The following is a 13,363-nucleotide window of genomic DNA, read 5'->3' as shown; positions in this document are numbered from 1 at the left end:
TCAAAATGATACACTAAAGGCAACAAGAACACTGAAAGTCTTCAACATAGTTCATTATCAGAGAAATGGAACTTCTAACCATGGGAAGATAACAAGTCACACCACTGGGAATGGCAGCTGTAAACACTATAAAAAGCTGATAAATGCTGGTGAGGATGTGATAGAGGTGACCCCTTAGACCTGGCTAGTGAGGGTATTAGTAAAACCCCCAAAGAAAACTGTGTGACTTTCCAGGCCATAAAGGAAATGCAAATTAAATCAACTCTGAGATTCCATCTCACCCTAGTTAGATTGGCCAACATTGTGAATTCAAACAACAGATGCTGGTGGGGATGTGAGGGAAAAGGATGTGAGGGAAAAGATGCTGGTGGGGATGTAAACTAGTGCAGCCACACTGGACAGCAGTCTGCAAGTTCTTCAAAAAACTAAACATAGACCTTACCTACAACACATCCATACAACTCCTAGACATCTACCCAGAACAACACAAACCAGGATACCATAAAGACATGTTCACCTCCATGTTCATTGCTGCACTATCCACAATAACCAATTTGTGGAAACAGCCCAGATGCCTTACAATGGATGAGTGGATCCAAAAAACGTTGTGCCTTTACACAATGAATTTTACAGAGACATTAGAAAGAATACAGTTATGACATTTGTAGAGAAATGGATGGACCCAGAACAACTCATATTAAATGAGGTAAGCCAAGCTCGGAGAGACAAATGGAAGATGTTTGTAGAAGTTAGATCTAAAATACAGTGGGACATGATAAGTTGTACAGCACTCTAGGCATTCACACACAGTGAGTCCAAAGGAGGATATTCTTAGAAGAGGAATGGAAAGGCACAATGCCTGTGCCTCTGATCATATAACAATATTTATTAAAATAATTTGAGCAAATGGAAGCAAGAGGTTTTTGTTCATTGTTGTTTATGTTTTCTGTTTTCTGTTTATACAGTCTTTGGAAGTATAAGGAAGGCACAAGAAGGGACAAATGGCAAACAAAGGTAGCAGTGGTACTTGCTAGACACCATATTGAAAATGTAATATGCAACTTGTGGGTGGGGAAATATCAGGAAAAAGGTCTTTTTCTTGAAGATGACTATTGTCACCAAACTCCTCCAGCACAGTTACATCTGCTCTGGGAGCTCAATCTCTGAGCTTTATAGCAGAGGACATGCAAATCGGACGTCCCTCTGCTCATGAAAACCAGACCATCCCTACCCTGAAGCTCTGTGAGCTGGATCCCATCCAGTGATTGACACAGACCACTCACCATGGAGCTGGGGCTGTGCTGGGTTTTCCTGGTTGCTATTTTAAAAGGTAATTTATGTGGAGCAGCAGATATTGAGTCTTCAAATGGGCACAAGTGGGAAGGATGGGGATATGTGTGATGTTTTCTGACCAGGATTCCTTGTGTTTGCAGGTGTCCAGTGTGAGGTGCAGCTGGTGGAGTCTGGGGGAGGCTTGGTGCAGCCTGGGGGGTCCCTGAGACTCTCCTGTGCCGCCTCCGGATTCACCTTCAGTAATTACTACATGAGCTGGATCCGCCAGCCTCCAGGGAAGAGGCCTGAGTGGCTCTCATACATCAGTGGCAGTAGCAGTGACATAAACTATGCAGGCTCCGTGAAGGGCCGCTTCACCATCTCCAGAGACAACAGCAAGAACACACTTTACCTGCAGATGAACAGCCTGAGAGAGGAGGACACGGCCCTCTATTACTGTGCTAGAGACACAGTGCAGGAAATCCAGTGTGGGCCCAGACACGAACCTCCCTGCAGGGCCGCTCAGGACCAGCAGGGGGCGCGCGGCACAGCTTGCAGCCGGGTCAGCCTGGGGAGCAGCTGCAGACAGGAGCCCAGGGCTGGTCTCCTGGTGTCTGAGCTGCCTCTGTGCCCAGCAGCTTTGACAGAATTCCTCCCTGAGTTTATGACCTGCACTCCTCCGTGAGGTCTCTAATATTTTGCTATGACTATTAAAAATGAAACAGAGATCACTTTGGAAGCAAAATTGGCACTGCGGTGGTAACCAGTATTGGATCCTAAAAAGAATCTGAGGACCCTGGTGATTCATGAGACTCAGAGCAAAGATTCCAGGATTCACAGACTTTGGAATTCACTCTGTGAACCAGAGGGAAAGGCCTGCCATGGTGACTCATGCCTGTTATCCTAGCTACTGGAGAGGAAGAGAGCAAAATGATTGTTTGTGGAGGCCAGATGGGGTAAAACCCTAATGAGAACCTATTTCAATCAGGAAGTTGGATGTGGTGGCTGTTTCCTGTGATTCCAGCTGCATAGGAGACAAGTGTAAAATCACTGTCTGGAACCTGCCCCAGGTAAAAACGCAGCACATTACCAGAAAAATAAATAAATCAGAAGAGGTGAAGGAATGGCTAAAGTAGCAGGTGTGTGCCTAACAAAAAAGGCCCTCAGTGCAAAACAGTACAGAGAGAGATACAGAGACAGAGACAGAGAGAGACAGAGAGATAGAGAGACCGAGAGCATACAGGGGTTCAGAATTGACCTAGCAGAATTATTGCCATGAATTTATGTCAATTCATTTCCTTACTCAGTGGCTCTCATTCTCATAAACTCCCTTTTTGTTTGTCCAATCACAAAATGTAATTTGGGACCCACAAATTATAAAACACGAGGGTCAGACATACACCAAGAACTCAGAGTATGGCACCTTGGGAACGCTGTTGGGACTTGTCAGTCTCTATTGAGCAGGACCTCTTGCTGTCCTCCATGGGGATATAGAAGTGGACACTAGGGGTCTGGAGCATGACTGCCACATACACTTTGCACTTAGGACTGATCTTGCTGTGCCCTCTGTCCTGGAGTTTCCTTTATCAGTGACAGCTGTGGGAGTCCTGCAGATGGAACCTCTGGGGATGATGGCCAGGTCCTTGGGGATCCATCATGAGGACAGTCACTGTGCAAGAGAATCATGGTGCATGAGGGGCTGGGTCCAGGTGGTGCTCCACGCAATCTGGCATCCTCCCCTGAATCACTGACTTCCCCTCATTTGTTCCCAAACTAGTCCTTGTATATTTCTCTCATTACATCATGATAGAAAAGAACAAGTTTCATTTACTGAACAAGAACTAGTATATAAACTATATAGACTTTAGGAAGACAACTTCCAGGTTTTGAGATTTTCCCATAGACAATATTGATGGATAATGAGACAAATCAATCACCTCACTAGGAGATATCCATCCTGTGTCCTCATTTGAAGGAGAAAACTCCTGCTCAGGAGGCTCTGGTTTCTGTAGCACAGGGTAGTGATGTAGAGGACACTTCTGTATTAATCATGGTAAAAGAATGAAGAAAGGAATGGGAAGATTTTTACCAAAAAGAAATCATCAACAGTTTAGAATATAAATCTACTTACCCTACTAAACATTTAGCAATGTATATGTGCATTGAGTATTCTATACTACCCTGTTGATATATATCCATTATAATGAATGAATTACCAAATTATTTAATTGGTAAACAAATAAGTTAAGACATATATCTGCAGGTAAGGTATGTTTAGACCGCAGAGTTCAGGTAATGGTGCCACACTGTGCATCATGGGTAAGGGGGACAGGGAAGGATAATCTTAGGACAAGTGATATTATGATATTTGTGCTGACTTTGGTTTCCTGAAAACATTTTTCAAAATTTCTTCAGACTCAAACATGTTTTCCTCCTCTTCTGATGCAAAATTAATAATTAAATTTATATGTGTTTAGATTAGCAGCATTTCCAAATTTTTATTCTTATTATAATTGTCATGTACAGAGGGATTACAGTTGTATAAGTTACATAGGAGTACTTTTCTTTTTGGACAATGTCAACCCTTCCCTAGCTCCCTCCAGTTTCTCCCTTTCATCCCCACTCATAAGTTGTATGTGTCATTGTCAACATAGTGTTTAGTGAGTAACACTGCTGCATTTGTTCACCCTTTGTCCTTCCACTTTTGTGTAGCACCATGTTTCCTTGTGTATAGTTCTGTGAAACCATCATCTACACCAAGCTAATTCACAGAGCACCACCTCACACGGACCATGCTGATGGAGAGGTGATATCATTTCAGCCTTCTGAATTTCTGAGGCTTGTCCTGAGGCTGCTGTAGGATCAATCATGGAGGACGGGCCCAGTGTTGACAAGATGTGTTCTGTAGCCTTTACATTAAATGTTCAGCAAACACATGTTAGATCCTTTAAAATGTAGTCTCCTAGCTGGGTACCTGTCCATAATGCTTGTAATCTTCATACCTCAGGGGGATAACATCTGAGGATCACAGTTCTAAGCTAGCCTGGGCAGGAAAGTCCATAAGACTCTAATCTCTAATTAACTACCAAAGTGCTAGGAAAGAAGTGTGACTCAAGTGGGAGAGCCGAGCCTTGAGCACAAAAGCTCAGAGACAGCACCCAGGTTGGCCTGGACCAAAAATAAAAACATAATCATCTATCACATTCAGTTTTAGCTCACGTACTTCATCTGCACCCAGAATGAGCAACAGCTTGTTATATAACAAGCAACAGCATGCTGACTCGTGCTTCTCCAGAATGAAGGCAGAAGGTCAAGAAGCCGCCTCTAGTAAATGTTTCCTGTGACATCACTACATGACAGAAAGAGGGCTGGAATCTCCCTTTTGTAAGAGCATTTGGTGTTACATTTGGTGTTCCCCTCTCAACACAATTAAATAATAGTAATATTCATATATTAAGACAGGACAGAAAGTCAAACCCCACCAAAAAAAGTGAAGACAGGAAAGCAGGTAGCTGCTGGAGAAACTTAGAGAGAAAGAAAGAGGGGGATATCTACCCATTGTTTCCAGGTTTTTGTCTCTGTCAGAAAGAATTCAGAGATGGACTAAATAAGGAATTGGAAGAAGTTTTTTAACCAGTTCATCGGTTTTAGGCACTGTTCCTGAGTCTCTTTGCTCTCAAGGCTAGCACTCTACCACATTAGGCACAGAGACAGTACTATATTGAGTAGTATATTGGAGATAAGAGTCTCACAGGATTTTCTGCCTGGTGTGGTTTCAAATTCCAATTCTGGGATCTCAGAATCCTGAGTAGTTAGGATTATAGACATGAGCCACCACCTGGAAGGAAATTGTATTAAAGAAAAGTACACGCTCATGAAAAGACCTGGCTTTTGAAAAGAGTGGTGAACTTTTCAGACTTTCTCAGTGAGATTTATGCTAAAGCTAGGATATTTGAAGAAGAAAAAGCATAGGTTATTTTGATGGTAGCACAACTTGATAGAATATTTGTTTCTTGACATGGTACAGTTTGAAAGTCAGATAAGATGCATGCAGATGAAGCTGCTTTTGCTTGAAAGTGAGTATGTTCCATAAAATCAAAGAGTCCAGAATTTTCTGCTTATAAATATTACAATATCCTTTTCTTTCTGTAAAACTATCCAATTCATATTGTTTTATCTGTTGTTGTGAAGGAAATCCCCACACTCTTGCTGTCTACCACTTATACCTCTGATCACATCCCAAATCTACCTTGTCATAGACAGAGGAGTGAGAGGTCAGAGGAACAGGCTGTCTCCTTAGGATGACTGGTTATTTATCTATGAACTACTCATGTCAGATACATACAGACACATGTGCAGAAACTGAAACTCATGCACCTGTTCACATGGAGCCCCTTCCCTGTTGGTTCTAGCACCGTTGCACCTTAGTGCAGCAGCAAAAAGTTATAGGGGAGCAAACTCTAGGGTTACCAAGTAATCACATTTCATGACAGGGAACAGAGAATAGGGATAGGAGAGAAAAACAGAGAGATCAAGGGACGGGGTAACACTGTCCAAAAAGAGATGTACTTTTGGCCAGGAGCTGATGTCTCATGTCTATAATCCTAGCTGCCCAAGAGGCTGAGATATGAGGACCTAAGTTTGAAGCTATCTCAGGCAGGAAGTTCTTGAGACTCTTATCTTCAATTAGCCACCAGAAAACTGGAAATGGAGCTGTGACTCAAAGTGGTAGAGTGCTAGACTTGAGCACAAAAGCTCAGGGAGAGTGCCCAGGCTGTGGTCAAGTCCTATGACTGCCAAAAGAGAGAAAGAAACAAAAAAGGAAAGAGAGAAGAATGGAGGGAGGGAGGCATGGAGGGAGGGAAAAAAGAAGGAGGGAGGAAAGAAGGAAGAAAGAAAAGAAAGAAGAAAGAGAGAGAGGAAAGAAGGAAGGAAGAAGAAAGGCAATAAAGAAATGGAGGCAGGGAAGAAGGAAGTGAGGAAGAAAGGAAGAGGGGAGGAAAGAAAAAGAGATAAGGAAAAGGGAAAGAAGGAAAGAAAGAAAAAAAGAAGAAAAGAAAGACACAAAGAGAAAGAGAAGGAAAGGAAAAAGAAAGAAAGAAAGAAAGAATGAAACAAAGGAAACAAAGAAACAAAGGAAGTGGGAAGAAGGAAGTAAGAAAAGAAAGGCAGACAGACAGGAAAGAATGAAGGAAGGAAGACTTTACTGACAAATAACGGTGACCCCTCTGTATATCATGTTTACTAACAATAAAAAGATGTTATAAAGAGGGAACAGAGGGAGAAAGGGGGAGCTAGCTGAAAGCAGCCCTGAGGAAGCAAATCCAAAACCTGATTGGATGAGGAATGAAGATTGTGGAAACACAACGCAGAGAAAGGATTGGGCTTGGGAAGGAGGGATCAACCTCTTAAATATTTCCAACATCTCACTGCTGAGAACATGTGTTCTCTCACCTCATACCTGAACACAACTAGAATGCAGAGGGGGTAAAACAACTAATACAGAGCAATTCTGAATATTTGGTTTTCTTATCTGTACATTTATGTAGACTTCTGTGCAAATAGCAATAGTTTCAGGCCAAGTATGGCAGCTTTGCTTCATTCACTCAGAAGACTTCCACCCCACAGCTTGCTTTATAGCCAATGACATGCAAATAGGACGTCCCTCTGCTCATGAAAACCAGACCATCCCTACCCTGAAGCTCTGTGAGCTGGATCCCATCCACTGACTGAAAACAGACCACTCACCATGGAGCTGGGGCTGTGCTGGGTTTTCCTTGTTGCTTTTCTAAAAGGTAATTTATGAGGAGGAACAGATAATGAGTGTGTGAGTGGAGCTGAGTGGGCGGAACAGTGGATATGTGTGACATTTCCTGACAGGATTCTCTGTGTTCACAGGTGTCCAGTGTGAGGTGCAGCTGGTAGGGTCTGGGGGAGGCCTGGTGCAGCCTGGGGGGTCCCTGAGACTCTCCTGTGCAGCCTCCGGATTCACCTTCAGTAGCTATGACATGCACTGGATCCGCCAGGCCCCAGGGAAGGGGCTGGAGTGGGTGGCAGTTATATGGTCGGATGGAAGTCAACAAAAATATTCAGAGTCTGTGAAGGGCTGCTTCACCATCTCCAGAGACAACTCCAAGAACATGCTGTACCTGCAAATGAGCAGCCTGAAAGCAGAGGACACAGCCGTGTATTACTGTGCAAGACACAGTGAATGGACTTCAGTGCCAGCCCAGACACAAACCTGCCTGCAAATGTATTCTGGCCTGCAGGGGGCAATCAGGACATACAGGGCTCAGGCTCAGACCCAGGAACTGGAGCAGAGGGTTACTTCCAGCTGTGCTCCTCTGTGTCCACCCTGCCTCTGCTCCTCCTCTACCAGTTCTCCTCTCTGTGTTTCCTCTCTGTGTCTACCCTGCGTCTACACTCATATACACCAGTGACAGATCAGGTCTTCTGTGAAGGCACAGGAAAATGGTGACTTCTATGTGGACCTTGGAGCACATGGAATAGTCAACCAATAATTTCGATCTTGTATCAGGATCAATTAAAAATGTAAGTTGGAACTCAACAAATTTTGACATTTTATTTTCTGCTCAAGTGACAATCAAATAAGTAAGTGACCAGCTTTCAAACAGAAGAAATATTGGCAAATCACATACCCAACTACATTTGTGCATCCAGAATGTGAGAGGAATCCCCAACACTCACCTGTTGGAAAATCCACTGATGAATTGGGCAAAGACTTGTACAGACATTGTGTAATTTTCCATATATTAATGCACACCAAATGCACACTTTGTAACTGTGAGGTACAACTTAAGTATTTGTCCTCAGTTAAGTATTTATCCTCCTTGTTAGCAATGAGCAGTAGAGCTGATTAGAGGAAGTGACAGGCATGTAGATAATGACATGAGAAATGCAGACGTGTCAGCATGTGTCGGCGTGAACCTGGATTCTCTATGTCTTCTCTCAGCAAACACTGCAGTGCGTCACACCTCACCTGCTCCCATTAGAGGAAGGGGGTCCTGGACACAGCAACAGCCAGGTTCACTCTGCACAAGATATGAAACTAAGGGCACTGTGATAGAGTAATAAATGATAAAACATGAAATCTTCTATCCAGGTCATGCTAATGTGTGGGAATCTTCTTACACATTCACATCTACAGAAGGGAGGTAGTTGTAATATATAGATCAAAGTAGTATGACACCGTATAACAAGGCACATGGATGCAATTAGATATATATTTTCTGGGAGATCATCTTTGCAGCAATGTCCCTCAGGACTCTCACATCTGCTCTTGGCACTACCCATGCTGAAACTTCCAGCCCAGGTTTTACTATATAGTAGAAGACATGCAAATAGGGCCTTGTTCTACTCAGTAAAACCAGCCAGCCCTGAGCCTGAAGGTCTGAGAGAGGCGTCAGCCCTGGATTCCAGGTGAACCCATTCAGTGATCAGGCTGAACACAGGCCATTCACCATGGAGCTGGGACTGCACTGGGTTTTCCTTGTTGCTCTTTTAAAAGGTAATTAACGGGGAACAAAAGATACTGTGTGAAAATAGACACGAGTGGGAGGAAGAGCATGTGGCCATTCCTGACCAGGATTCCTTGTGTTTGCAGGTGTCCAGTGTGAGGTGCAGCTGGTGGAGTCTGGGGGAGGCTTGGTGCAGCCTGGAGGGTCCCTGAGACTCTCCTGTGCAGCCTCTGGATTCACCTTCAGTGATTACTGGATGGACTGGATCCGACAAGCTCCAGGGAAAGGCCTGGAGTGGATTGCACGAATTAATCCAAACGGTGGTAGCACATACTACACAGAGTCTGTGAAGGGAAGATTCACCATCTCCAGAGACAACAATAAAAACATGCTGAATCTGCAAATGAACAGCCTGAGAACCGAGGACACCGCTGTGTATTACTGTGCAAGAGACACAGTGCAAGGAGCTCAGTGTGAGCCCAGACACAAACTCTAAGCAGGGACTCTGGGCCAGCAGGGGGCGCTGGGCCCTGGGTCAGCTGCAGGGCAGAGGGAGGAGATGTCTCCTGGTGCCTGGCTCCCTCCCCATCTCATAGTGTTCCCAGGAGCCTCTAGACTTGTGTCTCTGCTGACCCAGGATGCCACTGAATGCAAAAGGCTGGGCTTGCCTTCTTTGAAAAGAAAGATAAGATACCTTACCATAGGAGTAAAGCACAGGGTCACCTTCAGGGCAGAAATGACTCTGCCACAGTCACCACAATCAGGACCTGAAAGAGCTCAGGGTTCTTCAGTGGGTTCTCTCCCAGCACGTTCAGGACAGAGACTCAGAGGGTTTCCCTGATGAGGACAGGCTTTGGGATTCGTGCTGTGAGAAGTAGCAGGGGAGACCAGACTCAGGGATGCATAGAACCTGACAGGTCCCAGGCCACCCTCCTCTTCCACAGGGACCAGGACCTCGGACTCAGGCCTGATCCACCTGTGTACCAGCAGCAGCAGATTTATCTTCTTGCTGGATAATACTAATGTTCACACCTCCCTTTCCTGTGTTTTCAACCAGAAAATGCTGCTTGTGTCCCTGTGGACTAAAGCACACTACCTGACACATCTTCCTGAGGATCAAGTGTGGCTCATCATCTGGAGAAATTTGATGGGACTGCATGGGCTCCATTGTCCACAACCTCCAGTTGCCCTCTGCAAGGATGGGTTAGGAAATGAAAATGGACATTATGGACTTGTGGGTAAGATTGACAGGACAGAATGTGATGTGGAGTGAGAGCTGACCTTGCTCTGCACAGACTGCCATGGAGTCACCCAGCGGGAAGATGGGCCACATCTTTGTGCTGTCAAGTCTGTGGAGAGTGGCCAGGTGACTGTGAGCCATGTCCTTGAGGATGCATCATGGTGAATCACCCTGAAAATGAGTCCTGGTACACGAAGGTCGTTACCCAGGTGACCCTCTGTCCCAGAGCCCCAGGTCCTCTCTTCTCTCACTACTGATGGTTCTCTGCCACCCTCTCCTCCCTTTTCTAAAAGTTAGAATTCCTACTTACTTCCATCCTCATCTCATTAGTAAGTGTTTCCTGCCATGCACACATTTTCATGTTCATCACATTTGACTCAACAGGTCTTCTCTCTCACTCCATGCCAGATTCATCATTGTATTGTCAAGGATTCTCTGGTAAATGAAGCAAATGCTCAACCCATGGAGACTTTTCCATTCTTGATGACTCTCCTGGCTATTTGAAGAGAAGATGCAGTTCTCATTTCTAGCAGGAAACTCTTTAGGAACGATGTGTGAGGCTCTTCTGTCTTCTGAAGACCCTGCAGATTGGATGAGTTTTGACTGTAGGGTCCAGGATGCTGGAGCTGCACTGAGCATGATGTTGACAGAGGCAAGAGAGGCAGCCATGGCCACTGCTTCATAGAAATGTTTGATTTACTTGGAGGTTTGTAGAGATGCTCTCCTACAAGTTTCTGTAGTTCTAATGCTGGCTTAAATTTTACCTTAATAAAATAAACTTAAAGTTAAAATATTCTGTGTTTAGGATTACAGAACAATGTTTCAGTAAACATATAAACTTTGTGAGGCAATTGCCAAAATAAAACTAATGAATATAAACTAAAGCTAATAAGTTATATAACCTATATGAATCATCCTCTTACAAGGTTCAATTATATATAGACACATATAGAGAGTTGTGTGTATTCATGTGTATATATTATTTACACAATATACAATATATTATATATATAGGTAAATAATGAGCTAACATAGATATTTCACTGGTACAAATTCTACAGAGATTCTCATCCCAGCTCTGTGGAACTCTTCTTAGTGTGCAGGGAGCTCTATTGAACTCCTCTCACTGTGCCAGAAGCTCATGTAACCCTGCAGAGATGAGAGGATGGGGTACTTAACATTGTAAGACAAGCATTGACAAGTTAAAAGCAGAACTGGTCATCCTCTCTGGAAAAATAGGGAATCGGTGGTCACTGCCTGAATTCTCCATGCTAGGGAGTGTAGATCAAGGTTGGTGCATGAAACATATCTTCTATACCCAGTGTGATGCTTGATACTTTGTCCTGCTTAGTAATACACAAGTCGGCTGGGGAGCTGCCTACCTCAGACCATTATGACAGGAAAGGGCTATCACACTATGGAGATGCACCACAGTGAAAGAGATGTACAGGAATAGGGCAGTATTCAGGAACCAGTTGCTCTTGCAGGATCTTCTGGAAAACTCTTATTTCTTCTAGTATGGCAACGATCTCAAAGCTTCACGAATATGTTAACATAACTAACATGACTGTGTTGATTTATTATCTTGAAGTTCAGTCACAAACAGGTGCAATCCAGGTCCACATTGAATTTTCTCTTCAGAATATGGTCAGTATTTCACATTTAATATTTCATATAAGTTAAATGGCAATTAATACAGTGTTAGTATATCATGAAATCAATCATTTATGTACACCTTTAGGGATGAATGCATCAAGCTAGTTAGTACCAAGTCTATCTCAATTCCTTTATTACTATTTCATTTTGATCATTAAATATCTACTGATTAAACAAATTTTCCATCTGAACTACATCATTTCTAACTGTGGCCAGTTTTCTGTATAGCAGGTCATCCTGTGAAAATAAGAGTCAGCACTCTTTTTAAATTAACATCTCTCGTTTTCCCCATAGTCTTTATATACACCTAGTCTACTCTCTACCTCTAGAATGCACACTTTTCCACATTCCACATGTAAGTAAACAATGCAGACCTTTACCGGCTCTGTGTTGTCCCATGTAGCTAATGTCCTGAGTGTCATCCATGTGTTGCAAAGAGCATCATTTCTTTATATTCAAGGTCATCTAAATATTCCATGGTATGAATGAACCACGCCACCTTATACGTGTCTTCCTACATGAGCACTTTGGTTATAACTACCTCGACTCCACTGGTGTCGGTGGCATTTCTGATTACTTTAATTTCTTTTTCTTCAGGATTCTTCATACAGGATTCCACGATGACTGTTCTTATTTCTACTCTGTCCAACAGCGAATACGAGTTACCCTTCTGCACATCCTCACCATCACTTGTCATCTCTTGTTTTTGCTATAATAGCTATTCTAATTGGTCTTTTTTTTAAGTTTTGTTGTTAGACTAGATTTTAAATTTTGTTACCTTGCTTGTGCTGAGTTGGCACCAAAAATCTAGAGACACACCTCCAGTTTTGTGATTTCCTGGTTATTATGGAGGTGGAGTCTAGCAAAATTTTATGCCTGGGCTTATCATAAACTTTAATCCTCCAGACTTAAGCTTCATGAGTATCTATCTAAGATTACAGACACGGACCACTGCACTTGGCTTCTTGTTCTTGGTTTAATTTATACCAGTGATAAAGAGCTCAAGCATTGTCCATATATCATTTGGCCACCTGTATTCTTTGGGAAATAGCTATTGATGTTTTCTGGCCATTTTTATTTTGTTTTCTTTAGATTGAGTTGAGTTCCTTCTATATCTGGATAAATCCTCCTAACCAGACTCATGATTTGTAAATGCTGTCTCTGAATCTGTGTGGTGTCTCTTCACTTCATTCCTTCTCATCTTGGCTATGCAATTTGTGAGTTGATGCACTCTCATTTGTGTAATCTGGCTTTCTTCCTTGCACCTTTGGAGTTCTGGAACTGAATTTCTTGCCTCAAATACTATCAAGATCACTTCCACTGTGTTTTGCTCTATTAGTTTTATTAATTCAACTTTTGTATCTAAGTCACTCATATATTTCAAGTTCAGTTTTCATAAATATTATGAGAATGGAGTCCAAATTTCCTTCACTAGAATCCATGAGGGCAGAACTTGCTTGAGATAAGGAGCTCTTAAAGGTCACTGTGACAAGGTAGAAAGATAACAAACATGGGAAAACTGGGACTGGGACTGGGGCTTTACCTCGTGACTGGGTTCTAAGTTTTGAGAAGTAGATCAGGGGAACTTTTAGATGTGTGAGCAGAGGTTAGTGGTGACTCCTCCACAGTTTTAGAAGACCATGACATTGATAGGAAGGTGGGGAGTAAGACTATGATGAAGGGTTCTCATAGCAGTGGTGATTCCACGGGGAATTGG

At 43.2% G+C, this 13,363-nt stretch overlaps 3 gene segments (V, D, J or C); all 3 read left to right on the top strand.

The window, feature by feature from the left end:
- Positions 1 to 1,239: 1,239 nt before the first annotated feature.
- Positions 1,240 to 1,957, top strand: LOC125345378. The segment is given in 2 exon segments: positions 1,240 to 1,330; positions 1,434 to 1,957. Coding segments are annotated over 2 exon segments (570 nt in total).
- Positions 1,958 to 7,021: 5,064 nt separating this feature from the next.
- Positions 7,022 to 8,356, top strand: LOC125345377. The segment is given in 3 exon segments: positions 7,022 to 7,067; positions 7,171 to 7,469; positions 8,246 to 8,356. Coding segments are annotated over 3 exon segments (456 nt in total).
- Positions 8,357 to 8,742: 386 nt separating this feature from the next.
- LOC125345376 lies at positions 8,743 to 9,246 on the top strand. The segment is given in 2 exon segments: positions 8,743 to 8,800; positions 8,897 to 9,246. Coding segments are annotated over 2 exon segments (396 nt in total).
- The last annotated feature ends 4,117 nt before the right edge of the window (positions 9,247 to 13,363 follow it).

The sequence above is a fragment of the Perognathus longimembris genome, unplaced genomic scaffold, assembly GCF_023159225.1.
Source record: "Perognathus longimembris pacificus isolate PPM17 unplaced genomic scaffold, ASM2315922v1 HiC_scaffold_5537, whole genome shotgun sequence".
Lineage (NCBI taxonomy): Eukaryota > Metazoa > Chordata > Mammalia > Rodentia > Heteromyidae > Perognathus > Perognathus longimembris.
Note: the sequence above shows the minus strand (reverse complement) of the source record. Positions and strands in the feature narration are given on the sequence as shown.